The sequence below is a fragment of the Hippopotamus amphibius genome, chromosome 15, assembly GCF_030028045.1.
Source record: "Hippopotamus amphibius kiboko isolate mHipAmp2 chromosome 15, mHipAmp2.hap2, whole genome shotgun sequence".
Taxonomy (NCBI): Eukaryota; Metazoa; Chordata; class Mammalia; order Artiodactyla; family Hippopotamidae; genus Hippopotamus; species Hippopotamus amphibius.
This window is the reverse complement of record NC_080200.1, coordinates 18,217,795-18,245,379: the sequence shown is the minus strand read 5'-3', so window position 1 is coordinate 18,245,379 and position 27,585 is coordinate 18,217,795. Positions and strand designations below refer to the sequence as shown.

At 57.7% G+C, this 27,585-nt stretch overlaps 1 protein-coding gene across 7 annotated transcripts; it reads right to left on the bottom strand.

Moving 5' to 3' along the window:
* Positions 1-671: 671 nt before the first annotated feature.
* WIZ (WIZ zinc finger) lies at positions 672-27,543 on the bottom strand. 7 transcript variants are annotated; one of them, XM_057709260.1, is made up of 12 exons: positions 27,405-27,543; positions 25,704-25,967; positions 20,640-20,712; positions 16,895-19,038; positions 15,430-15,753; positions 9,614-10,117; positions 8,141-8,539; positions 7,007-7,558; positions 5,158-5,685; positions 4,542-4,961; positions 4,063-4,258; positions 672-3,011 (listed from the first exon to the last, which is right to left on the bottom strand). In XM_057709260.1, exons 2-12 carry the CDS (start codon positions 25,906-25,908, stop codon positions 2,852-2,854), a joined length of 5,505 nt encoding a protein of 1,834 aa, XP_057565243.1. In that variant the 5' UTR covers positions 25,909-25,967; positions 27,405-27,543; the 3' UTR covers positions 672-2,851. The 7 variants fall into 7 exon arrangements, with proteins under 7 accessions (XP_057565243.1, XP_057565244.1, XP_057565242.1 ...); XM_057709261.1 differs by lacking the exon at positions 27,405-27,543 and adding an exon at positions 26,054-26,167 and having other exon boundaries at positions 8,237-8,539; XM_057709259.1 differs by lacking the exon at positions 27,405-27,543 and adding an exon at positions 26,054-26,165.
* Positions 27,544-27,585: the final 42 nt, after the last annotated feature.

Genomic DNA, 27,585 nt, shown 5'->3' with positions numbered 1-27,585 from the left:
CTCTGTGCTCCTAATTCAGGGGGCATGGATTCAATTCCTGGTCAGGGTACTAAGATCCCTCATGCTAAGATCTTGCATGCTGCACCACATGGCCAAAATTAAGAAAAGTTTTTTTTAAAATGTATCCTCCTGTTGATATTTTGATACTAAGGAATTGCTCATTTCTTTAAAGATGGCACTTTTTAAAGTCCATATCCTTCAGAAAAATATGCTGAAACATTAACAGATTAATTGATCTGATGACCAGGATGTGCTTCATAATTCAGATGGAGGAAAGAAAGGAGAGCATGGAGGGCTTATAGTCAAAGAGATTGGTCATGAGTTTATAAATGATGAGTAGATGACGGTTCATTTTACTATTCCACTTTTGTGTGGTTAGAATTCTCCATGATAAAATGTTTTAACAACTCCTCCAAAAATGGGCCTTATGCAGAACTTACTGCCACATGGGACAAGGTTCAGGATGCACTGAGAAACTCCATATACGAAGTACATAAAGCTCTGATTAACGTGCACTCCCGTTGTGGGCTCGTTTCAGTGTCACCCTCAGGGATGCCTAAGCCTGCCCTCCAAACTAAGGCAGGGCCCCAGGACACCTCTTCTGGATCCCATAGCTTCCTTCATGGGATGTATGTACCACAGCCATACTTTACCCTCATTTGATGACTTTATTAACATCCAATGCTCTGCCTCTGAGAGAGGCAGTAGAACTGCTTAAGAGAAGGGGTGCACTCACAAGTTTTAAGAAAAGATCCCTCTGTGTCAAGAATTGCATTCAGCCCTTTAAAGAACTGATACAGCTATCATGGCATGACTGTGCGTGGGGAGGGGCCTCCCACTTTATAAGCTCTTGTATAGTTTGAACATTTTTTTACATTCAACTTACATCACTTTTTAAAAACTAATTTATTAGTTTTTTTTTAAACTAATTTATAAAAAGTTGAAAGAGGAGTTGCTCTCATCCCAGGAGATGCCCTACCAGCTTTCAAAGTCTCACACATGCCCATCTACAGCGTTGGTTAGTCGTAAGTAGTAAAGGTCTTCCTCCACCAGGCAAGAAGTGTGTCCTGATCTCACACGAGCAGAAAAGCAAAGTGTGCAGGCCAGGACTTCTCTTGTGGGCATATTATCACAGCTTGTCAGCCCCTCCTTCCCAGCCAGAGGCATAGCAGGGGGCCAAGGATAATAGGGTTGGGGCAGAGGAGGCCTCTGCCCCATGAGGTCATTCCCACTTTCCAGCCCTTGGCTAATTGAAGCGAAAATGGTGAGCTGAAAAACCACATGCAATAAACAAGGAGCAGCCAACAAAATCTCTTAAAATCTCAGAAATGTTCAATAAACATTTGCAGGACGAGAAAATAAATAACAATGAAAAGGAGCCAGCAGCTCTCTTTTTCCCTCACGTTAGTCACGTTCAGGGTGCATGTGTCTCTTGACGAGTCGCATGTCTTGAAAGCAGGCCGGTCCCAGCAGCTGTGCACTTTACCCTCCCCCAGCGAGTCCCCCAAACCCTCACTGGACAGCTCCTGCCCTCGGAGAGCCCTTCAGGGCTCAACCACTTCTCAATCCTGGCTCCCTTCCCAGACAAGCTGCCCCAGAGCCCTGGTTCTTCTCCTCAGCTCACAGGAGCTGCTTCACCAGCTGGCCAGAGCCCCCCCACCAGCCATGCCATCAAGGGCCAACAGCTGGAAACTTGGGCTTATCCCCAGACAGGTCTGGTGGGCTTGGCGGCCAACAGGAAAACCCAGGGCTTCCAGGGGCTTTTGGCGGAGGTGGCTCGATCCCAGCCCCGGCTGCCAGACAGACAATGCCAGCCTGTCCACTCGACAGAAAAACACACGCTGGCTGCCTGCCCCGGGGTGTTTCCAGAAGAGAAATTTAATCTAATTTACATACTTCTAGGTACATCGATAACCAAAATGTGGCCACTGAAAAAAGTTAAAAGGTCAATCAGCTCCCAATTTCTAGCTGGCCCAGGATTGCAAAATAAAAAGATCCACGTTCCTTATTCTCTACACAAAACGCGTTTTTAAAAAAGTGAAGGGTCTAGGGAGCTATACATAGAAAGCAAAAGTGAAAGGAGGGAGGGGGTTGAGGGTGGGGAAGGAGAGTCCCACCCCCACCCCCTCCCAGGCCCGGGAGCCCCCGAGGCTCTAGAGGGCCTTGACATGGCAGGAGGCAGCTGTCAGCTCTGAGCTCTTCCCAGCTGGGAAGGCCCCTCTTGGGGGGCGGCCAACAAGGATTTCCGTGGCATTGTGGGCTCAGTGGGGGGCTCCCAGGCCCGGGCAGCGGGCCACAGAGGGAGTGCGCCTTCCCCTGAGCAAGCACCGTGGCATGACGTGGTCGTCGTTCGACTCGGGAACTGGAGGGCTGGGGCAGATTCCCGGGTCTCACGAGGTACGTGAGTGCGTGCGTGCATGTGTGAGAGGATATTCATAGGGGCAAGAGGGAACCAGGAAAGGGGTCCTTGGGGTCTTTGCAAGTGGCCACAGATGGCAAACATAGCCCGCCTGGCTGCTAGACGTGGGAGAGCGCTGGCCTTCCTCCCTTGTGAACAGACTGGCTGCTCCCAGAGACCTGGCCGCTGCCCCTGATGAACTGAGTGGGCAGGTGGGTGTGCGCTGAAGGAAGATGCCCTGTGTGTGGCCCCGGAGTCCTCAGGCTAGGGGAAGGGTGGCTAGCTGGCTTCCGGTGCCCCGGCTGTAGTGTGCCCAGCCCCTGAAAGGTGCCGGATTGAGGTTGTGGCTTGCTCCTTTGGAAACGGAAAAGAAAGAGGGAGGAGAGGGAGGAGGAGACCAAGGAGGAAGAGGAGATAGAGGTGGCAGGAGAGGGGATCTGGAATGCTTCTGTGTTAGGGTGCCTCTGCCGCCGCTGTCTGTGCCTGTGCGGCCTGGGGCTCCTCAGGCGTGGGGTCCACTTTGGAGAAATTCATCTCCAGGATGTGCCGCTGTAAGTGCCGCACCCACTCCTCCTGGATGGAGAGGGGCCCCTGGAATTCCACCTCACAGAACCTGTTGGGGGAACAGAGAGACGGAGAAGTGGCCACTGCAGTGAGGAGGCAGAACCGTAGGCCTGGCCACACGGTGAGCATCAGGCACACCTGAACAGAGTAAGTCCAGGATTTTGAGGGAAGGGGGACCCAGAAGCTAGATGTTCTGCCATGTACAGCTACCTCTACCCATCATGGGGTCAAAGTAGGGTCCCCTGGAGACCCCCATTTCTATGCTCAGGGCAGCCTTCCTGGCTCAGGTGCTGGATTTGGGCCATCCAGCTTCCCAAGCACCTCTACCAGCTGACTGAAGCATATGATCTAAGATGGGAGAACACAGAGAAGCAGATCCTATCCCACTAGGCCCCATGAGAAAAGGGTGGGAGCCAGGGAAAGGGGGTTTGGGTACTAACTCCTACGCATCCTACTCATGCTCCCAACTCATCAGTTTCTCATCCTCTCGGCCCCAAAGAAGGCCTCACGGCATAGGAGCCCAGAACCCAAGCTCATGGCTCTGAGACTTGGGTTCGAATCCTATTTCTGACTTGGCCTGTGTGGTCTGAGGTAGGCACATCACATCACAGACTCTCAGTTTCCTGGCCTCTGATGTATGCATGGACTTTGGTAAGAATGAACTAAGACCTATTTTTTTCTTAATCCAGCAAACAAATCCTTGCCAAGTGCTTACCATGCGCCAGGCAGAGTTCAAGTGCTTTATAAATATTCAACTCTTTTAATTCTCATAACAAATCTATTGGGTAAGTCTGTTAACAACCCCATTTTATAGGTGGGAATTTGAGGCATGGAACAGGAAACCCTTGCTCAAGGTAACTAAGCTGGTGTCAGAGCTGGCAACTGAATTCAGGTCCTGCTGGCTATAAAGCTCAAGGTCTCGGCCTGATGCTCTGAAGTGCCACTGTCTGTAAGGAACCCTCAACCTGGGTCCGGCCACACCCCAGGACAGTCCTTGAGGCTTCATCACCTGCCTCCACCAGCCCCAGTCCTGTTCAGAGGCTCTGGACAGCCAAGCCCCGGGGAAAGCTGTCTCTCTCCCTCCCCCGGGGGCTGCATACCTGCACTTGAGGGTGTAGATGTTGCCAACGAACTTGACGAGTGATGTCTGGGGGGGCCGGGGCACCAGGGAGGGGACTGGCCGGACCCGGGGCGGAGGTTGCCGCACCTCCTCCAGCTTCTGGTGCAGGTCACTGGCCTCCTCACCACTCCGGGCCGCAGAGGCATCTGGAGGGCGGGCTTGTCGGCGCTCAAATTCTGAGGCAGGGAAAGGGACAGGAGATGAGCCAGAGGGCAAGGGCCCTGAGGAGATTCCTGCCTTCAGCAAGCAAGGGGCAGATGCTGTGGTGAATTTTAAGTCAGGACAGCTGGTGACTCGACATGTTCTGGACCTCAGGACAGGTGGGATGGAGGATGAATGACTGAATGGGAGGGCAACTGGGAAAGTGACTTAAGGGCAGATGCACAGCAGAGAGCCCAGGGGGCAGCCAAGTGGACCCCAGCAGGTGGCAGCTCATGACCCTCCTCCATCAGCACTCACTGTTGATGTTCTGCCGCTGGTGCTCCTCAGCCTTCACAGTGCCTGGTGGGCTGGCTGCCAGAGGTCGCTCACCACTGTCAGCTGCCCGGCCAGCCTCGGGCCCTGGCTCACCCCCAGCACTGCGGCCCACCACGGCCAGGCCCCCGGGTGCCAGCCCCAGGGGCAGCCGCTTGTCGCCATCGCGGCCATGGCCAGCACTGCGAAACTTCTTGGTGAAGGGACGGCCGCCCTGGATGTAGCTGCGGTAGGCGCCCACCTTCTGGGGCCGGTGCTTGATCCACTCACTCAGTGTCTCGATGGGTGAACCGTTCACGCACCACTCGGTCACGCCGAACTGCCGCAGGTGCGCCCGTGCGTGACTGGCCAGGGCCTTGCGGTTTTCGAAGTAAAGGCCACACAGCTCGCAGCAGGCCTCAGTGGCTGCAGGCAGAGGGGGTGCTGCTGAGCCCCAGCCCAAAGGGAGCAAGGGTACCCAGAAGGCGCTGCCCAGGTCGGGAGCCAGTCCCGCCTCCCACTGGGGCCTTGACCCCCACTGGGGATAAGTGTGTGCACGGCATTGCCCAGCCCTACAGGCCCTGGCAGATGCCCTCCCAAGACCCTGCCACCCGCTGCTTACAGGAGTGGGAGGTCTTCTCATGGAGGGTCTTTGCCTTGAAGGGCAGTTCAGTCTGGATGTATGTCTTGGCCTTGACCTCTGCTGGGAGGAGGCGGTCCTCCTGCAGGGGCCGCTTGGCTGACACTGAGCCCAGATAGCCAGTGGCTGAAGGCTTGGCACCAGTGATGGGTGCCAGGCTGAGCTCGCGGGGAACCTGGGCTGGCCCAGCTCCTGGTTTGCCTGGCCGGCCAGCCATCGGCGCCAACGGCAAGGGGGCCTGCATGGGCCCAGGTGCCACTGTGGGGGGCCCGTCCTCAGCCAAGGTAGGGGCCAGGTCTCCGACTGGAGGCTCCTTCTTGATGAGGCATGGCTTGGATTTCTTCTTGAGGATCTCCCGCAGCGTGTCGATGGGTGAGCCGTTGACAGACCACTCGGTCACACCCATCTGCCGCAGGTGAGAGCGTGCATGGCTCGACAGGCCCTTTCGGTTCTCGAAGAACTCGCCACAGAACTCACAGCGGATGTCACGCACTGGTTCTGCCCGGGATGCTGCAGGGGGTCAGGGTAGGGGAGGAGAAGGAGGCGGTGGCTGTTGGCAGGAAGCCTCCAAGCTCAAGGTCACTGTTAAGTGTCCTGCTGTCCCATCCATGCAGCCCTAGACCTGAATGACCTGCTCCCTCATCTGCCTCCAGAGGCCCTTGTGTACATCATCCAGCCCTTCTGCTTGTTTTGTAGCCTCAAATTCTAGCTGGCTTCATGATGACTCCCTATGACACTGTGAAGTATTGAGGAACAAGCACTTGCTGGATCCTGGGGTCAGATGCAAGCTTGGCTGTGACCCTGTGTGATGCTGGGCAAGCCACTTCCCCTGAGTCTCAGTTTCCTCCTCTGCAAAATGGAGATGGAAACTACTTTCCTGTGTTAGTGGGGTGGGGGGACCCTAAAGCAAGAGCAATTCAAAGCATGTAGTACGAAGCAGACATTAAATGCATGTAAGTGCTAAGGCAGAGGCCTGGGCCATCCTCACCTGCTTGGCACACAGCAGCTAAGTGACAGTTTGAGAGGGAAGTGCACATGCTTGTTATAATAAGGATGTTACAACTACTGCATACACAGAGCTTTGTTTAAGCATTAAAGCTAAGTTGGGACTTCCCTGGTGGCACAGTGGACAAGACTCTGCACTCCCAATGTAGGGGGCCTGGGTTCAATCCCTGGTCAGGGAACTAGATCCCACATGCATGCCGCAACTAAGAGTTTGCATGCCACAGCTAAGGAGGCCAGCTGCCACAACTAAGACCCAGTGCAACCAAATAAATTAATTAATTAAAAAAAAAAAAAGCTAAGTGCTTTACATCACTTCAGAAAACTGTACTGAGTTGGGAACATACTGATCTCCATCTTCCAAAAGAGGAAACTGCCCAAGGTCACATACTCTTAGACTCCAGAGCAGCTGAGACCTTAACTTGAACTCCACATGTCAAGCACTTAGTTACCAGGAATATCAGAAAGACACCCATTTTCAATACTTATACTCTTGCCCATGGCAGACATCACCAATTGATCCCTGTGGTCTTTCTCCCTAGGAATCTGGATGGTAGCCATTAACAATCGATTAAAGATGGCACAGAGATAGAATCTTTTTGCAACTGCCTTAATGACACAATTCTGCCTCCCTCATAGGAATGAAGAATAATCAAAAAGCAGCTCAGCCGAGGGTCTGCATAGCAGGAACACACAGCTAGCCCCCTGTCCTTTGGACTGGTGTAGTTCCCTTCCACTTCAACCCTGGGTGTTCTAGGTACCCCTGAGGAAAGTGTGAGGGAAAACCCCTCTACCTGTTCTGCCTGTCCTGCCCCAGGGTCACACTTACACAGGTTCAAGGGGGTCATGTCTTCCCGAGGTGCCACCCAGGGACCCTCGGATGGGTGCGGCTCCCCATGAAGGGCCCCCGGCAGCATCTCCCGCTTGATCTCCACCCGCATTTGTTCAGGCTTCAGCTTCTTGGGCAGGGAGGGTGAGGAGAGGCCTGGGAACATCTTCCGGGCCGTGGGAGGAGGAGAGGCAGTTGGTGAGTGGCCCAGAGGGCTGCCTGGTGGTGGCGGCAACTTCTTGGCCAGGGGTGAGAGGTGAAGGTCCGCGGGGCTGCGGGCTTCCAGTGAGCTGCCAGGACCTCCGCTGCCCACCACCTTAGCCAGGGCTTTTGGGCTAGGCCCTGATGGGTTGGGGGGTCCGCCAGGCCGGGACTGGGTCCGTCTCTTGAGAATCTCCCGCAGTGTGTCGATGGGTGAGCCGTTGACGTACCACTCAGTCACGCCCATCTGCCGCAGGTGCGAGCGTGCATGGCTCGACAGGCCCTTTCGGTTCTCGAAGAACTCGCCGCAGAACTCACAGCGGATGTCACGTGCTGGCTCTGGGCCCGAGGCTGCAGCAGGAGAAAGGGGCAGTTAGCACTGTGGACACCGTTAGCATTGTCACCTGTGGGTCTCCTGGTCAGCTGGGTATGGACAGCAGCACGTCCAGGGGCAGGGGTGGTGGTGGAGGGCAAGTGAAAGTGCAAGTGAGGGAACTGAGGAGCGGGGCGGGGGGCCAGACACCCGGCAGGAGCACAGGGAAGCTCTAGAGAGCACATGGGCCCTCGGTCCTGGCGGAAAAGGACAGAACCAAGACTTGATGGCTCTATGGGTCCCAACAAGGATGGGGGCAGGAAGTAGTAGCCCTGTCATCCAGACCAGGGGCAACCATGGGCACCTTCCACACCAAAAGGCAGCACCCCACCCTTGGCCTTCATTCTCAGGGAAGGTCTCAGTCATGGAGGTCAAAGGTCAAGAGAGAAGGCCCAGCAGCTGACTGCCAACAAGCTCCCTGGGCAGAACTGGCTCACTGCTAAGGGCCCCTGTCCACTCCCTCCCTGCTGGGGCAGGGAGTAGGGACAGGGCTATGACCCCCCCCTGGGAGGGGCTCCAGGGCCCGCAGGGAGGAGGGGGCGGCTGAAGCGAGAACCTACAGAGGTTGAGAGGAGACGGCTCCACATCAGAGGCCCAGAAAATGCCAGCGGCTGCGGCGGCTGAGAGGTCCTGCTTCCCCCAGGGGCTGGCCATACCCTCGGCCTTCAGCTTGGCCTTCTTGGCCGGCGGTGGGGGGGGGAGCAAGGAGAGGGCCGCAGAGGCGGGAGGAGGCCGCCCCAGCAGGGCCAGGGTGCCACGCCCGGGTGGGAGGCGGATCTGGACGCCGTCCCTCCTGATGAGCCCGTGGAGCACGTCTATGGGGGATCCCTTGGCGTCCGGGTCGCTGACGCCCAGGTGGCGCAGGTGGGCTCGGGCGTGGCTGGACAGGCCCTTGCGGGTCTCAAACCAGGCACCGCACAGCTGGCAGTCCAGCTCTCTGCCCCCGTCACTATCTAAAGCTGCGGAGACAAAACACAGGGGGGGGGTTCACGGCCGTCACCTTGGCCGGCCCTGGGGGACTGAGGCGGGAGGGCCTGGTGTGATTCTCAGCTGCCCAGGCTGCGGAAGTCCAAGACTCGTGCCACAGATTTATTTTAAGAGGTTTTGGGAAGCAGAAAGTCCTGTTCTATGGCTGGCCCTTTGGCATCAAGGTGAGTGTAGAGAGCTTAAGGATGTGGGATACAGAGGCAGTGGCCAAATTCCAATGGCACAGTCTGATGCTTCCAGGCCCTATTCCCAGGGACCTCAGCTATGGGAGCTGTGCAGGGTGGGTGGGGGGTGCAAAGCAGGGGCCCAGTGGCTGCCAAGCATCATACAGCCAAGGGCACACCTGCTCAGAACCCTGCTCCTGAAAGCACAGCAGACAATGGAAGCAGCTTCATTGGAACATGAGGTGCAACTGGGATGCCCTGTTGGGAAGCGGGCCAGACCCTAGGGTCACCCCCAGACTTCAATGCCCACAAATGTGTGGGAAGGCCTAACTTCCTAAGGGATGCCCTTGTTAAATCTGCTCACCACACCTGGGAGTTTCTTCCCAAGCCCTTCTTTGCCATGCCCACAGGCAGGAGGTATGGCTCCATCTCTGGGCACAGAGGTACCTCTGGAAAGGACACCAGTAGCAGCAGGACGTGAAGACAGGGCCAACCAAGGGACCTCCTGTCAGGTGGACTACTTGTCTACCTGCAGGACCCAAGGTGCCCCATGGGAGCCCTGGTTACCTTCACTTCCCCAACCCTTAGGCCCAGAGAAAGCCAAAAGCTGCTCCTAAGTGGCGAGGGTGACCCTGGCAGGCTCAGTAGCCACCGCCAGGCTTCTAGGGGGAAGAACATCAAAGTGAAATGGGAAACAGATACTATGCAGTGTGGCTGGCCCAACAGCAGACGCAGCACCTTGATTAACACACTCTAACCCAGCTGACTCAGGACACAAGCGCTGAAGTCCCCATTACCCCCACCCTGAGCCCTGCAGCCCAACCTGAGGCCCCGCCCCTCCCAGTGCCAGGACCTCCCTCAGCTCCCAGGACCCGCACTCACTGAGGTTCAGGGGCCCCTCGTCCTCAGACTGGGGCCACTGTGCCTTTGGGGAGGCCGGCCGAGGGCTCAGGGACAGCTGGGGGCTCTTGTCCTCGGGATTCTTGGGGGTAGGGGAGCCTGCCAGGGCCAGCGATGCCTTCTTGAGGAGTGGGGAGCTGGGTGGGTGGGCCAGGCCCTTGGCTGAGAAGCCAGGAGGCGACTTGATGGCCTTGTTGACAGCAGGGGCATCGAGGGGCTTGGCCAGGGCGAGCAGGCCAGGTCGTGGGACTCCAGCGACCATTTCCTTCGGCGAGCTGGACTTCTTAGTCAGGCCTGGGGTCAGCCCAAGGGGTGTGTCAGGCAGGCCCTTCTGCTTCACGAGCTCGTAGAGGAGGTCGATGGGGGCACCGCTGCTCTCCGACTCGGCCACCCCAAGCTGCCGCAGGTGGGAGCGCGCGTGGCTGGACAGGCCCTTGCGTGTCTCAAAACAGGCACCACAGACCTCACAGGTGGTCAGGCTCTGGGCTGGAGGGCGAGATGGAGACCAGGAGAGCTAGCTGTGAGGCTGCACAGGCTCTGCTCTCCCACTTCTCCTCCCCTAGAGCCCCACTCACCCAGGCTCCTTGCAAGTGATTTGCTTCCGTCAACCCCTCCCATCCTTAAAATGACCCTACTGAGGCAGGAATTTGCCTGTTCAGCTTGCAAATAAGGAAACTGAGTCTCAGAGAGAGGAAGAATTGTGCTCAAAAGCAGACAGCTGGAGGCAGAGCCCTTCTGTGGTCCAGCCAGGGGAATGCCTTTTGGATCCCTAACATACCATGGTGTCCTGGAAACAGGCTGTCACACAAACGTTGATCTGCCAGACAAAAACTAAGGCCTAGCCACCCTCTGCAGCTTAACTCATGCCCCAAATGCTAGGTTGGAGGCCTCAGCCACCATATCTGCAGTGCCTTGCCTGCACCCTCTTCTGCAGAGTCCTTATCCTTGCATATCTGCTCCTCTGCCTCCCTGCTCCCCAACTTCAGTGACACCCCCCCCCCACCCCAGGACAAGGGCCAGGTTTGTTTTGCATCTCTCATATTCATACGGTCCAGCACAGTGCCCATCATTACTCAATTATGACCTGAGAATCAATGGACAGACAAGGCAGTTTCATGCAGAATATCACAGAGCTATCAACAATCAAATTCAGCAAATGAACTGGGTCTGGGTGTGAGCTCTTGATGACCATGCCCACTCTTTCTCTGGATGCCCCTCCCTTGACCAGGGCTCAAGGCCACGCATGCCTGAGGCAGCAAAAGCTCAAGAGAGAAGACAGCTAGGTGTCTCCTTGGTGCCTTGAGATACCAAGAGAGAAAGCTGCGGCCAACCTGGGCCCAAAAGCTCCCTGTGAGTGTGACCAGCCTGGCCAGTACCCTTGCCACCTGTGCCACTCACCCTTGAGGTCCGGCAGCTCCTGCTTACTACCATGAGGAACCTCTGCAGCCACTTTGCTGCTCAGCCGATTGGCCACCTGCTCCAGGGGCCCAGGGACAGGCAGGCTCTTCTTGGGGAGCGGGGGGGAGCCCAAGTCCATGGCCACCATTGCGTTTTCCTCAGAACCCAGGCCTGTGAGGTTGGGAAGACAGGCTCAGCCCAGGCAAGATGTGGGCTGTATACCCCTGTAAGGACTGAGGGCCAGGGGTACAGTGGTGGTGGTGGTGGTGGTGGGAGCCTTCTTCCTCATCTTTGGTGCCTGCTCTCACTTTGGGATGCAGTTCACTCCATGAAAGCTGAGGCGCCATCCATAACCCCAAGCACCAATATGATGCAGGGATGTCAAGGCTGCCAACTGACAACAGAGACTAGGAATGGCTTCCACCTACCAGAACACAGACAGGTCAGGGGACGCAGGGCTAGTCTGAGCCAAGACTCCCACCTTAGCAGATCTCTGAGAAAATATCTCTCTGGGCAGAGAAATTTCTCGGCTCCTCTCTGTGGAGGGGAGCATCTGTCAGTCTTAGAGATGGGTGGGTGGCAGTCAGAAGGGGAATTCAGTAAGACAAGGCCAGGATCAGAGGCCAGAGAGGCAATGCAGAGGTGGGGAGCTCAGGACAGGAAGGAGGCTCCCATGGAACTTGTGGGGAATCTCCACCAGACAAGACAGCTGGGTCTGGGGTTGCAGAGACAAGCGGGGACCCTGGGGTGGTCTTACTTATTACAAGCTGCTCAGCCGATTGGCCACTGCTCCAGCCCAAGGTAGGGTAAGGTAAGAACTTGGAGCCTGGACCAGCCAGGGACCTGACTGGGGACAGAGAATGGGAATCACAGAACTTTATAGAAAGTTTCTCAGGCATCCATGAGGCCACGGAGCTTCTCCAGGTGAGGTGTATACGAGGGCAGGGAGTTAAAAATGAGTTTTCATGGGCTAATGTTTCAGAGAAAGGCGCCTGAGAAACCTGCTGAGCCCCAGGTTTAGCGTTCAGAGCATGGACAGAGCTCTGAGAATGAAGGAACTGTGTGTCAGATGGGCCCCTGGAGGGGCTCAGTGTTATGAACGGGGGGGCAGGCAGGTCCCTAGCTCAGTCTGAGTGCTACAGAGGCAAGGGGAAGGCAAGCTGGGGGTCGGGGGGTGGGCACCGAGTCCCGGGACGCCGAGGACTTTGTCAAAGTCTCCGGGTGGAGTGGGCGCGTCTGTCAGATGGGGCAGGGACCGTGTCAAGGCTGAAGTGACTTGGAGTGGGTTTCCGCGCTGGAGGAACCGGTACTGTGATGAGAGACGATGCAGGGGCTCCAAGAGATTTACAGGGCATCTGTCAGATGGGATGAGGGTTCCGCGAAGTTGCGGCGGAGAGTGTTTCCGAAGGCCGGGACCGTGCGAGCCGCGACAGGAGGCCCAGGGTCCCCGCAACTGGAGGGCCTGGGGGGAGGGGAAGTCCCGGAGACTGGACGGCGGGCGTCGGGCGCGGCGGCGGCGGCAGGGGGCGGGCGGGATGCCAACTTTGCCCTCCCCGCACCCTCCCCGGCGCGGGCTCTTACCCGGCGCGGGCGCGGGCCCGGGCCCCGGCTCCGGCTCGGCCTTGCGCCCGTCCCGCGGCGGCGGCGGCGGCGGCGGCGGCGGGGGTGGGGGCGGCGGCGGTGGCGCGGGGAGAGCCGCGGGGCCCGGGCTTGGGGGCCCCGGCGGGGGCGCCCCCGCGGGCGCGCGCTCCCGGGCGCCCCCCGCGCGCGGCCCCGCCGCCGCCTTGCTCTCCGCTTTTGTCACTCGGCACTGGGCGGTGGAGGCGGCCATCTTGGCTCCGGCGCACGCGGAGCGGCCGCCCCAGGCGGGAGCAGCCGACCGCCGAGCGCCGCCGCCGCGGAGCCCGCTCTGCTCCGCCCCGCCCCTCGGGGCGCGCCCAGGGCGGCCGGCCGAGCGCCGAGCACGGCGAACGAAAACCTTGTCACGGCGCGGCTGGCTGGGAGGTCCCGCACACACACACACACAGTTCTACGAGCGGCTGCCAACTGCTGCCCCAGCCCAGGTCTCGGCGGGCCGGGACACTCTCTCCCTACCCCGGACATCCCTGAGACTATGATGGGAATCCTGCGGCCACACGCATCCACCTTAACAGCATGCAGGCTCCTAGAACCCGACGGGTGGAGCTAGGACCTGCCCCGGGACCCTGTTCCATTCCCTTCCTTGGAAGTCTCCCCTCTGGGTCGGGAATCCTGGGAGACACCTGATCCCCAACCAGGAGGACCCCCCAACATCATCCTGGTCTCCAACTGTCCCCCGACGGCGCTGTCCCACAATCCTACGGAACTCCCCACAAGGCCGACAACACATTTCAAGCACAACCCGCTTCTCCCTCCCCAAAACTAAACGGATTGCCCCCAGCTGTTACTTGACAGCTGGGTGGAGCCAGCATCTGACCGTTGCCCCGCCTCCAACCTGGCATCGGCTCCCTACCGCCCACTTAGGGAGGCGTAGGAGAAGCTTCTAATGATTGCCACTTTGCAGGGTCGGTGCCCAGACCTAGCCCTAATCCTGGACATCTTTCCTCAAGGCAAGGTTTCCAGGATCTTCTCAACCACTCCTTAACGCCCTCGCCCCCAACGTGTTCACTGATCATAGCTTCCCCCCAAAGACAGGCCAGAGCATTACCAGGCTGACCTCTATGTCCCAATGACTTGGCCAACTCCCTTAGCATTAACTGGGGGCTGGTACATTGGTCTTCTAGTCGAAACAGCTTAGCCAGAGCTGAACCTGGCTGCTGGATGCATGCTGCTATTTGAGGTGCCTGGCTCAGGTGCCAGGTAAAGGGTGTAAGCCTGACGTTCAGGCCTCTGATGGAGGGGCAGAGAAAGAAGGGGGCAGTGCTGGAGCCTACAAACTGCTTCCTGTGCCCCCCAGCCATCTTCAGAGCAAGCTGCACCTCCTGGCCACCACTGACACACCACAAACCTAGCCAGGTATGTGAGCTGAATGCCTACGGGATAGCCTTTACAAAGGCAAGAAGCCTGAGATTACATCCCCACTCTGCCTCTCCCCGAAGTGTGACCTCAACCAACCACTGTCCTATGTGCCTCAAGTCTCCTGTCCAAGAAGGAGAGGGGGCTTGGATAGCCCCACTTTTCCCTTTGCAGACCCTCAAGTGCCCTTCACTTGTAAGGGAGTTTGTGGATGGGTCCAGCAAAACCCAGAGTACAGATCTAGGTAGGACCCTGGAAACTCCAGGTAGGAGAAACAGAGAAAGAAGCCTCAGCCCTAGGCAGCCCTTGGACAATTACCTTTTTTGGGCACCTATTCTATTCCTCAGAGCCAACCTTCTTCTCACTGGTGAGTTTTCTGCTTTGAGGTTCAGTAAAGGTTCCCACAAAGTCAGGCTTTGTAAGGCTGGGTCCTTGACCTTTCCACTCCCTCCACGGTGTCCAGCCCCAGGCTCCTTTACCAAACTATTATTTCTGGGTTTCCCAAGCCATCCTATACTGGAGAGACCACTAGACATGGTATTCAGAAGTCTAGCTCTACTGCTTTGTGACTGTGGCAAAGCAGATGACCTACAATTTCCTTATCCATAAAACAGGAACACAACAATCCTTAGCTCCATGGAATTGTTTTGAGGTGTAAGTGAGATGAAACCTTGATACACAGCAACTACTCAGTTATGGGAGGGGTTATCAATGCTGCTGGACACAGTAGGCACCATGGAAAATCTAGACTGTAGAATCTAGATCTACACTGTCCAATTGGATCCCCACTAACCTTGTACTAGCTGCATTTCAAGTGCTCAACAGCCATATGTGGCCAGTGGTGATCCTGTAGGACAGTATGGTTATCTAGTGAACATTTCCATCATCTCAGAAAGTTCTACCAGACAGTGCTGCTCTAGATAAATGATATCATTAAGAGCAAGCGTTCTGGAGCCTATGATTCCTGGGTTTCAAATCTCAGCTCCACCTGCTTTCAGCTGTATGACCTCAGACATGTTAATTAAACGCTCTGTGCCTCAGTTTCCTAATCTGTAAAATGGAGATAATAACACCTGCCTTTAAAGGATTGTTGTGAGGGTGTAAATGGGTCCATATTTGTAAAGTGTTAGAAGAGTGCCTGGCTCCTAGTAAAGGACTCAGTAAGCCTATGTTAACATCACTGTCAGGCAAGGCAAGGAGGATCTGGATCTAGAAGGGCCCAGCCCCTAAGTAAAACAGAAATTACCCCTAGGTGGCAGGACAGTTGTCAACCTACTTTGTAAAGTGACTTGAAACACTTCCAGGAAAGCAGAGTGGCTGCCCCCTCCCACTCCTCTATCCCTCCAGATCCCTAGGAAGCTGGGAAGGGTCAGGGCTCCGGCCCTGCCTGCCCCTTCTCCCCTTACCATCTCCGTAGGCTGGCCCAGCGTCCTCAGCCCAGGTGGGTGGGAAGGGCACTGTAAGAGGTAAGCGGGGCCGGCGGGAGGTTGGGAAGCCACTAGGCAGCACCCCAGGGTCACGGCACAGGGGGCTGGGGGGCCGCTCAGCAGCTGAGGTGGCCAGCAGCTCTTGCAGGATGTTGATGGGCGAGACAGTGAGCTCCCAGTTGGTGATACCGAAGTCACGCAGGTGGGCCCGAGCGTGGCTGGAGAGGCCGGCTCGAGTGTCAAAGCCGGCCCCGCAGAAGTCACAGCGCATCAAGCTGAAGGTGCCTGGGTCGAAGTTTGCCACTGCGGAGAGAGAAAGGACATGGACTGCCTGGGCAGGGGGGTGACTCTACAGCCCCAGCTCTCCCCATTCCCGGGGCTGCTCACCCTTAGCGGATCACATAGCCAGTGCTGTTCCTCACCCTGGATGCCTCCCTTGTCCTTTGTTGTTCATGCTCCTGCCCCTAACAGCTCACTCCAAGAAGCCTTCTCTTCCTGACCTTCCATTTTCTCCCCTCACACAGCTCAAAGCATCAGGGACCCCACCCTCAGAAATACTTCTCCAGGGTGGATTTGCAATCATTTGCATGAGTGTTTGATTAATACCCTTATTTTGTCTAGAGCTCATGTCTATACACTCCAGTGTTATAAATTAAATCTTTGCTGAATGAAGAAGTGGATAAATGGATGGGACGCCTTCCTCTGGGATTCTGCTCGGATTCCCCAGGCAGATTCAGGGACCTTCTCTCGGCTTCCCCAGACCCCTGCTTCCCCGAGCTTCCCCTGTCACAGCCCTGGTCACTTAACATTGTAACTGCCTGGTTTTGTGGCTGTCCGTCCCCTGCCCCTTCCCCACAATGCGCACACACACACACACACACACTCAAACACCATACCAGCACCTCCCCATGTAGGCTCCACGTCTACCAGCATCAGAACCGCCCAGGGTACTTGTGTTGGAGACAGACCCCCGGAATCAGAACCTTGGTGCCTGGGAATCTGCATACCTCACAGGCAGCCCCAGGGGTTCTGAAGTCAGCCAGGGTCCCACCACTCCTGTTACTGGGCTGTGCACTCCAGGAGGCCAGGGACTGCTGTTCCGTTCACTGTTGTGTTCCCAAGTGCCCAGAACAGAGGGGACCCCACTCAAAATTTGTTGCATGAAGGCATCAATGAAATTCCCTGCCTGGGGCTGACTCCTCTGCCCATACTCCTTCCTCCAGCTGTTGGAAGGGCTAGGGCATTGGGGTGTCCCCACACCTCCTCCAATGTGGTGACCTCTCCCCCAGCTCCCATGTCTTCTGGGAGGGGAGGCCCTGACTTCACCCTGCTCAGCACTATGGGAGGATTTAGAGTGAGGGTCGGTTGGTTCAGAACTCAGCTGCCCAGCTGTGCATCTCCCAGGCCTCGGAGGGAGGTGGGTGCCAGAGTGAAGCCGCCCTACCTTTTTTCTTCTTCTTCTGGAAGGAGAACCTGCGCTCGATGGCCTTCACCTCCTCAGCGGAGATGAAATGCCTCACGTTGTAGCTGACGCCCACGCGGTTCAGGTGGCCCCGAACGTGGTTGGCCAAGCCGATGCCATTGTGGAAGCGATCGGGGCAGTAGGGGCACTTCCGCTCCTCATGCTTCAGTGCCACTGCTGGGTCCCCATCCAGGAACGTGTCCAGCCCCAGAGGGCCACCCAGCGGTGTGTCCAGGAGCAGGAAGTCCAGGGGGTGGGCACCCCCCAGCCCCAGCTCCTCAGGCTGCAGCCTCGGGGGCGCCCTGGCTGCTGCAGCCATGACTTGTGGCCCGAGCTTTGCCACCAGCACGACTGGCACCATCCCGCAGAGCTGCTGCTGCTGTGCCCGTGAGGCTTCAGCTGTCTGTAGGACTTGTCGGAATGTCTGCTTCAGCTCCAGGGCTGACTGTGGGATGAGGCTGGGGGTGGCTAGTGGTGCAAAGAGCCCATTTTCAGGGGAAAAGTCCATTTCCGAGGCCAGCAGTATGTCCTCCTCCTCCTCCTCCTCCTCTTCGCTCCATGGGTGCCTCTGGTCCCCCAGTTGGGCTGAGAGCCCCTGCAAGTGGACAGCACTCCTGCTTCTACTGGCCTGTAAGGAGTAGGGGGCAGATGCTAGCGGCGAGGGAAAGGCTGGCCTTCCCAGAGGCCTCTGACTCGAGCCATGTGGGAGTGGCTTTGACAGTGGGAAATCCCTCACGCCCAGCTGCTGGCAGCCTGGGCCAAAGGCCAGGCTGGGGTCATATCCAGCAGGGTTCTCCCTCCACATGGGGGCCAAGAGTGGCTCAGCTTTGCCAAAGTAGTCGGCGGCATCAGGGAAGCAGGCATAAGCATCCTGGCTGGTGCCGGGCCGGCTGGCAGGGTCCTCCTCGAAAGCCTCGCCATCCTCCTCCCAGTGGGGATGGGCATGCACAAGCCTCATGTGCTCCCTGAGCAGGCTCTCGCTGGGCGCAGGGAAGCCACAGAACACACAGGCACTGAGGCCCGAGGAGTCTCCGTAGGGCTGATACGTGAGGGAGGTGGCATCGGGGCCTGGGCTGCCAGCCCTGCTGCTGCCCCCGAAGGGCTCCTTTGCAGCCTGGCCCTGTGGCTCACGCACGTGCAGCTTGGCATGTTGCACAAAGGCCTTGGAGGAATTGGTGCCAAAGATGCACTTGGGGCACTGCAGCCGTGCCTCCCGGCCCTCATCGCCTGGGACCTGCTTCAGCTTCTGGATCTCCTCGATAATCTTCTCCCGGGAGGCCTGGTGCAGCTGCCGGTGCTGCTCAAGGGCACCAGGGTCGGCAAAGGCCCAGCCACACTCGCCACAGGCCAGTGGGGCCAACTCGGCCGAGGGCTCCTGGCCCGGGGCTCGGCGGTGCTGGCTCATATGCTCCAGAAGGTGCTCCTTCTGCTTGAAGTAGATGCTGCACTCAATGCAAGGGAACACGGCTGGCTCCTCGTCCTCATCCTCTTCTGGGCTGGCCACCCCCTCGGCCACCTCCTCCAGCAGTTCACACAGATAGGGCCTCGTCCGGACGGGGGTCAGCAGTGGCTGCAGCCGCTCCACAGATGCCTCTGAGTTCACTGTCCAGGTCTGCGTGGCCACCTCTGAGGCCGACCTAGGCAAGCTCCACTCAGGGGGCTGGGCCAGACCCTCCAGGTCTGCCAGGTACTCTCTGGTGCCCATCACTGGCACATCCAACGTCTTAGTGGTATCTTCTACCGGCACGAGCATCGTCCTGAAGGAAGTGAGGGGTGGCGGCTGGGGTGGCAGGTCCAGGTGCAGCGCTGCATCCTGGAGTGGGGCCTGCTCATCTGGGTCTTGGAGCCAGTCGAACCTGGGGCGGCCCCGGGGGACCTTCTCCAAGAGCTTTGATTCACCCTGATGGTACAAGAACCTTCTAGAGCCTTTGAGCTCAGTGTGGGGCTTCACGGTTCTTACAATGACCGAGTCCTCGAACCTCCGCTCAGATGGGATGCCCTCCCTGGCCTCCTGAACCAGGGGGTGCTCCCAGGGCCCCTGGCCATCGGGAGGGCCAGGTAAGTGGCCCAGGGGGTGGGGTGGTGGGGAGCCCGACTGGAAGTCCAGGCTGCCTCCATCCCAGCAGCTGCAAGGAAGTGCCAATGGGGACAGGTTAGCCGTGGGCCTCAGTTTCCCTTCCTCAGGCAGGGGAGAGGGTCCCAGGCAATCTGAGACAGGCTCCAGAGACCCAGCCTGAGGGCCACCTCAGAGAGGCTTGGGAGTGTTGGGGTGTGGATTGGGAAGTACGTAGAGTACATGCAGACCCTCCAGAGCTATTGGGTCAAATACTAGATTCAGCTCCCAGGGCACATCTGTGTATGTAGTCCAGCCCCACTGCATTGTGGGGGGAGTGTGCAGAGACCACAGCGCGGATCACAAGTAGTGTCTCCAAGTCAGGTGGCACAGTCAACTCTCATCTGTCCCCTGGGAGGGTCCAATGCTGCAGGCTGCTTTTTTGTCTTGGTCCTCCCCAAATTGGGGTGATTTAGTTTGTTTAGTTTCATCTTTCTATCAAATTTATTGAAACTCTGCAGCATAAACAACTCAAGGGAATGCACATTCCTCCCTGCATCTCCCCTCCTAGAAGGGCAGAGTCAGGAGACGTGCAAAATCCCTGCTCAGCCTGTGGCCCCAGTGACCCTGACCTCCTGGGAGAGAGCAGAGGCAAGGCAAACTCACTGAGCCTCAGTTTTCCAATCCTAAAAATGGGGACGAGTCCCAAGAACCAGGAGCTTCCGTGCCCTTATGTAATGACTAAGGGAGCATTCTCATACTTGTAATCAAAGCAAACTTAAGACACTGCAGGTGTTTATTTACATGATTGCAACCACAACCCTGACCCCATTAAGTGTAGGGTGAGGATGACACAACTCAATGCTGGGAAACGCTTCACTTGGCCTGCTGTCTGGCTCCCAGTAAGCCCAAGACCAATGTGGGTTCTTATTATGACTGTTCCTGATCAATCCCCCTCATTTTCAAGATCTTGCCTCCACGAGGGGCTATGGATAACACCCAAAGAACAGATACGGAAACGCATTCCACTGAGAAGCTGAGGGGAAATCACAGGGTTACCTCTCTAAGCCCCATCAGTGACATGCATTGTTACCAGAACCATCCCGCCAGGGCTATGGCAAAGATTCAGTGGGGTAAACCTGCGCTGAAAGCCTAGTACACAGCAAGTGCTAAATAACTGAAAGCTATTATTAATCCCGCTATGGATGTTCTTACATATTAGCGCCTGCCAAGCCATTTAATAAAAGGTTGCTGCCATTAGCATTGCGGTCAGTTCCTGCTCCTACCCAACATCCCTTGGGTCCTCGAGGCGAGGTTGTGAGATGTATCTTAGGCACTCCATTTACAGATGAGGAAACTGAGACTCAGAGAAGCCAAACATTATTCTAAGGGTCACCTGGCAGAGACAGGACTCCAAGGGTCCAATCTCCAGGCTCCTGGCCCACTGGCCCTGCTCTTGGCAGGGATAATGAGAGTTGACTGTCTGTGTTCATCCCAGTCCTCCCTCCACCCCCTACAAATGCCCAGGGGCTTGCCTGCAGGGAGCCACCTCCTCCTGCCTGGTTTCCAGATCCCCTCCTATCCCCTTCTCACTTCTGGGGGCTTCTCTCGGGCCTAGGTGTGTCCTGCTTGCCCCCCTGCCCTCCCTGAGGTCAGGGCCAGCATGGCACTCACCAGCTGCTGATCCGATGGGTGGCGGAGGTGGCACAGGGGAGGGCTTCGCTGAGGCCGGGATGGGGCTGCCCATCTGCAACAGAGAGGGGAGACCCTGAGGGGCTGGGGTCCCCCTGGCTGGGGCCCTTCACAGCACCCCAGCTCTGGGAGCCCTGCCGGGCACCTCGGAAGGGCCTGGCCGGCTCCCCACCCTTTGCCCCTGAGAGGCCTTTGGCCTCTGCACTCCTGAGCCCTGAAAGGGGTTTCTTTGGAAGAGTCCCCTTAGCTTTCCTAGGGGACCACCAGGGCTTGCTGCCTTCAACCTTTCTTTCTTAGCCCCCATCTGGCAGCCAGGGTGATTTTTTTTAAGTCACACCCTGGTAAAATCTCACCTGGATTCTCATCATACCTACAACAAAAGCCAGATTCCCAACCACCACCTATAAGGCCCTGCGAGGTTGGACCTCTGCAGGTCTTCCCAGCCTCACCTTCCTCTCCTCCTCACCCCTCACTCACTCTGCCCAGACTCCTTGTGAAGCCTCAAGCCCACCTAACTCTTTCTTGTCTTAGGGACTTTGCACTGGCTATTCCCTCTGTCTGGAGAATCCTCCCCTGGCCACCTGCTAAACTGTGCCCCTATGATTTTCTCTGTCACCTGTTTTTTTTTTTCTTAGCACTCTGAAATTGCCTGTGTCCCCTGCTAGCACATAAGCCACCCACCTCCACCTCAGGGCTTCATTCACTGCAGCATCTCAGTGCCCAGCACACGGCAGGTGCTCAACCAATACCTGCCAGATGAAGAGTGAGGAGCCCTCTAGCTTGAGCTGCAGAGGGCCCATGCCTGCCTCCTGCCTCCCAGACCCCCTTCCAGGCCTACATCGTAGAATCACACTCCCTCCTAGGAACCCTCACACAGATAGAGCCAACTCTCCATTATCTGCCTGTGGAGCCAATGCCTGGAGCGACCACAGGAATCCTGGCCTGTGCCTCCTCTGCCCGCCGCACCCGCCTGACGCAGGCGAGCATGCCAATTGGGGCACAGGCCAATTGCCTGGGCCAAGGTTAACACACTGGGGGAACTTGTGCCCCATCCAGAGCCCAACAGATGCAATTGCTGGATTAGCTTCAATTTGAGGATGGTCCAGAATGAGGGCCAGTGCCGGGGTTAGTACTTTTTCAAATCCCCTACTGTCCAATTTGCCCAGGAAATTGAGAGCTGACTGTCAGGGGCCAAAAAATTAAGAGCTGGTGAGGGCAGAGGGCAGGGGTCAGCAAGTTGTGATTACTGCCAAGGGTCTTTCTGCTGAGTCTGAGAGAAGGGTTGTGACTGTCATGTGGCCTCTGGAAGGTGAGGGTGGTGATGGGGATACAGAAATTGGCATCATCTAGAATAGTTTCTCAACCTTGGTGCTACTCACACTTTGGGGTAAGTCATTCTCTGTGGTGAGGGGGCATCCTGTGCATTGTAGGCTGTTTAGTAGCACCCCTGGCCTCGACCATCAGATGCCAGTAGCCACCCCCCGGTCCCCACCCTTGGCCCTGCAGTCATGACAACCAAAAATGTCTTCAGACAATGCCAAAGTGTCCCCTGGGGCAGAATCACCTCCATTTGAGAAGCTCAGAGGTAGACTGATGGGGAGCAGGGCCAGGTCAGGGGTATGCTCAGATGTAAGGGCTGGTGTCGGGGTGGGAGGATGGAGTGGGTGGAGTGTTGGAGAGGGTGCGAGGATTGGGAAATCAAGGCCTGGATCAGCTAAGGGAGCGAGACCCCAAGAAATGGGTCTCTTGAGAACACAAGAATCACAGATGTGAGCTTCTCGGGAGAGGACAACCAGTTCACAGGCAACAAACCCCAGCACAGCCTACAGGTGCAAGTCTGAGGGTCCGGGTGTCCTGATTCTGAGATTCTGGGACCCCAAGCTCCTGAGATTCCAAGTGTCCCAGATTCGATGATTCTGCGATTGCCGTTGTCTAAGAATTCCGCGAGCCAGGGGGCCGTATTGGCCTCTTTGTTTGAGCGGCTCCAGTGAAGCTCCTATTTTTAGTGGCAATGACTTTGGAGGAAGCAGACCAAGCAGGGCCCCATGTTCGAGACACTTGGGGGTTGGGGGCTCATCCAGAGGCCTCCACAGCTGGTGGGGGTCCAGAAGTCCCTATGGGTCAGACAAGGGACCTTGGATGCAGCCCCCGACAGTGGCTGTGCCAAGGGGCTCCTGCCATCTGGGGTCCCCAACAGAGTTTGAAAATGAGAGACTGAAAATGAGGAGTGTGTCCATGAGCAGCTGAACCCCAAGTCAAGCAGCTTGGCACAGTGGCCAAGAATCTTGACATTGGAGTCAGACAGATCCAGTTCAAGGCCAAGTGGGAACCTGATGGGCATGGCTTTCCTGCTCCAAGCCTGTTTCCTCCTCAATATAATGGGAACAGCTATGATCCCAGTCTCAAAGGGCCAGCGATGGGTGCCAAGGAAGATCACACAGTAAATGCTGGTTCCAGAGAGTCAACGGTGGGGGAAGGGAAGGGAGGTGGGTGTGCTCGGGGGTTCAGGGCTGGCTGAGACATGTCCCAGGTTGGAAGCTGGAGATCCTCAGGCCCACTCACTCCATGCTCTGATTTCCTCCTCAGCCTGGGGCCCCACTGAGGACAGAAATGATACACTGTTTGTCCCCTAGCCTCCTGGTCCCAATGCCAGGCATGCATCAGACTCTTCAGCAATCCATGTGGACCATCTCAGCCCCCCAAACTTTGGGTGCACCCAGGAGGCCAACCAGAGAGCCCAAACATCAGGTGAGGGGCTACAGGGAGGCTGCGGGGGCTGCAGGCCGACAGCCATAATGGAGGACAGGGAAGGCGGTGGATTCATCCATGTCCAGGTGGAGGAGTTTGGAGGTAGCCACTCCAGGGGTGCTCTCGAGGGGCTCCAAGGACTAGGTGGGCATGAGGGAGGGCCCAGGCTTCTGTGTGGAACAGCAGCCCCAGAGGCTGCTCCTATTTATAGGCATCACAAGACTCCTAGGGCAGGTGCCTGCCTCAGGGAAGGCGGGGTGGAACGGGCTGAGAGGGCAGGGGGGGAGACACTGTGTCTGAAGCCCAGGCCCTCCTCCAGCTTCCAGGCTGCAACCCTACTCCAAGTCAAGTCACCCTCACCCCATGCCCCATATGCTCAGGGCCACCATGAAGGGCAGACCTGGCCCCGCCAGCAGCCACATTCCCCTCCTCCCCAGGCACATGCACTGGACACTGGTTGATTGCCCATGGGGAGTGAGGACACATCTGCCCACCTACCTACCTTCTCCCTCTCTGCAGACCTGGGACTTATACCAGGTAGAGTAGAGTGCCCAATTTCTCAGAACCAGAACCAGACTCAGAGAGGGCCCCAGGACCCAGAGCCTATTCCCTAGTGCTCCCACAAAGTCGAAGTCCTGGGCCTGTCCTGGCCAGCTGCATGACCTGGGACATGGTCCTGCTTCTCTTTGGGCCTAATGGTTTGGAGGAGGGGATCGCTAAGGTTCTCTGAGCAGGGGTCTCACCCTCTCGTCCCCCTGTGTGACACCTTCAGGTGCCACCAGTCACCTCCACACCATTGCATGTGTGGAGCCCCTGACTAGATGTCTGCTGCCCTCTTTGTCGGACCCACTGTTCTTCAGGACTCCTGGATTGTCCCCCAGCCTGGGCTTCCTCCACTGCAACCTCAGTGACTGTGTCTTAACACCTGGTGGCCGCTCTGTCTGACCCCAGATTGCAGGGTCCAGTGGGGGCGGGGATGGTGTATGTGCTTGGTCACTGGCTGTGCACCAGTGCCTGGCCCTGAAGAGGTACTCTGTAAGTATCTGAGCATCGTGAGCATTGCTAAGGTGAGCCGGGGCAGGTCAAGGGTGCCCTGGCACAGGGTGGTGCTTAAAGATGAGGGCTGTCAAGCCAGGTTACTGCCTAGCTGTGGGCCCTTGGGCAACCTACTTGACACCTCAGATGGGGTCTGAGTTTCCCCATCTCTAACATGGGATAATAATAACTGAGGCTACCCCACAGGGTTCTTTTGAGAATGACATGAGATGATAACATAATGGGCTTGGTGTGTAGGAAATCCCAGACAAAGTGCTTGGAGATTCCTGGAAACAAAGGCCTTTAGAGCAGGCCAAGGAGATGAAGGTACATCAGCCTGCACTGCACCCACCACTCTTCAGCTACCCCAGGCTCCTGCCTGGCCCTTGAACGTGCCAGGCTCCTCCTCAACACAGGGCCTTTGCATCTGCTGTTCCCTCCCCTTGGCTTGCCTTTTCCGCCATTCATTCCATGCTCCACGCAAATTTCACCCCCTCAGGGAGGCTTTCCCAGGTCCCCCAGGCATGATCCTGACACTCTGTTTAATACCTTCACAGCACCTGTCACTACCTGCCCGTATGTCATTTATGTAGTTGCTTGTTGTCTGTCTCCCTACTGGAATGTCAGGTTCCTGAGGGCAGAAATTTTTGCCGCTTTTGTTTACAGCCGTATCCGCAGCACCTAGAACAGAGGCTGGCACGTGGTAGTTGCTGAGTATTTAATGAAGGAGTAACAAATCTTGAGGTGGGGACAGTGTGAGATCCCCTTTTGCTGGGAAACCGAGGCATAAAGGGGTGGCTGTCATCCCTGACTACCCAGCTCCCCAACCACTAGAGGGCATAAGCTGTTTGGGCCCATGGCTCAGGTGAGCAGGACTCACCAAGACAGTGCGGCAAGAGTGAACTGGGATAGACTGATGGGAATGTGGTGTGCCTGGGGAACAAGTGGGCTCAGGGAGGGCAACTCGGGGTGCTAAGCTGAGTACCTGGACCCAATTAGTATGCTCAGAGAAGGAAGCCAGGGAAATCAGAGTCAAGTCCCAGCTCCTTGCCACCCACTAGGGGGCTGTGGTCAGGTCATTAGCTCCCAGGACCTCTGTTTTCACAGCTGTAAAATGGGAAACTAGGCAGAATGCAAAGGCTCTGAACCCAGGCAGAATCAGAATTCCAACTCAGCCCCTGCTGGGCTAGGTGACTTGGCCCTCCCTGAGCCTTGGGGACCTGCCTGGATGCTCCCCCAGGGCCACAGGGCCCACCCTCTTACCAGAAATGCCACCTCTGCCATCCAGAATGTCTCGAGGGCCCTCCTTGGTGACAGGCAGGTAATGGGTGGACCGGAAGATGCAACCTTCCCCCTCAGCAACCTCGGCCCCACCTTCGCTGTCTTCCCTTGGCGCTGGGCCAGGCAGTCTCTCCGGGCCTCGAGGACGATCTGGGGCGGCCAGGCCGCCTGCCAGGGGCCCATCCATAGATGCTCTCTGCTTGGCTCCACTCAGCTGCCCACCTGGCTCAGCGAGGCATTGTAGGTCTGGGGGCAGAGAGAGACAGGTGCTTAGGGGAGGTAGGAAAGGGACTCTGCCTCAGTTTCTCCTTCCCTGAAGCCCCAGTCCTCACCCTTACAGCTCAGTGCCTCAGTTTACCTCCCAGCACAGGTGAGCAAGTCCATGGTACTGAGGCCCTATCCTCACACACTGTATCCCAAAGGTCCCTAACCTCAGCATGCTTCAGTCTCCCCATCCATGACTCCTCTCTTTACACAGATCCCACACTGCCTCCGTTTATCCCATTTTACAATATGCACACTCAGCCACCTTCTTTTCTTGCAGCATTAATCCTAAATCACTTCTCCTAGATGCCTCCCTTCACTTATACACTGCTGCACCTTCCCCAATTGTGCCTTCACTCCCATGCACATGCATATCCTGTGCGCATGCCTCAGCACGAATCCCGGCCACTTCCAGACTCTGATCCTATACACTGTCTCAAGTCCCCCCATCATTACCCCTGCACTTTTCTTGCTTCTGTTGCCCGTATCAGTTACCCCTGCACTTTTCCCACACTCCAACCCTCCTTCCACACACAACCTTAGGGTTCTCCAGCATTAACCCCTTCACCCTCACATTCAGCCTCAAGTGACCCCAGCATTAACCCCCTTGCTTCACCCCAACATTACCCCTCATGCATACCCAGCCTAGGTTACTTCATCCCACCCTCCCAAGATCTTTCTAGTCTGAGGGCAAAAAGGGAAGGATGGGGCTCCTGGTCCAGAAATGAGGACTCTGGGGAAGCTGTGGGGGTAGGGGCTGTCTTCTCCACCTATAAATACCTTCAAGGTAACGGCGGAAAGTGAAGGGCAGGAATGAGGCGCCCTCCCCAGGGAGATGGTGGGGAGGCCGAGCCCAGGCAACCGGGGCGGGGCCGGGGCTCCAGGCCTGGCTGCAGGCGCTGCCCTCGGGGGCCTGGGGGCTCCCAGGGGGCCCGTCCGTGGACTGGCCGTTGTGGTGGAAGTCCCTGCCCAGGCCCCGAGAAAGCACCTGCGGGTGCCCACCGGGTGGGCACTGCCCGCGGGGAACAGGCGGGACCGCAACTTCGGAGCACTTTGGCAGCGTGGGGGGGGGGTGGGCTCCCTCCTGGACGCCCCTGGGGGGGTCGCAGGGGTGGCAGTGGCGCCGCGCCAGCGCACCCCTCGGGGCGCCAGGATCTGGGAGATGCGCCCTCCGCCCGTGCACCTCGGGGCGGGAGACCCCGCGGGACGCGCGGAGGTGGGGGGGGGACACCTGCCCCAAGACCCCCGCTCCTCCCCGCAACCTGTGCGGCCCCGCCCCCGACCAGGCCCCGCCCCTGCAGGCCCCGCCCCCGCCCCCCGCCCTGGGGGGTCCCGCCTGGCCCGGCCCGGCCCGGGCCTCCCCCTCCCCGTGCCGGCTCCGCCCCGCCCGCGGGCTCCCCAGGCCGGGCCGGGCCTCACCGGGGAGGCGGCGCCGCCGGCTGGGCGCCGGGGCTCGGAGCTCCCTTCTTTGGTGCGGCCGTCGCTGTCGCTACCGCCCTTGCCGCTCCCGGTGCCGGTGCCGCGGCCTCCGCAGCCGCCGCCGCCTCCACCGCTCGGGGGACATTGTCCCTTTAAATCGCTCCCCCCGCCGCCCCGCCCC

Coding starts and splice junctions, on each gene's coding strand:
- WIZ (XM_057709260.1), bottom strand. CDS start 25,908: ATGGATGGGCCCCTGGCAGGCGGCCTGGCCGCCCCAGATCGTCCTCGA. Junction 8,540..9,613: donor CGAGGGGCCCCTGAACCTCA/GTGAGTGCGGGT, acceptor TTGTCTCCGCAG/CTTTAGATAGTGACGGGGGC. Junction 3,012..4,062: donor ATCTACACCCTCAAGTGCAG/GTATGCAGCCCC, acceptor TTCCCCCAACAG/GTTCTGTGAGGTGGAATTCC.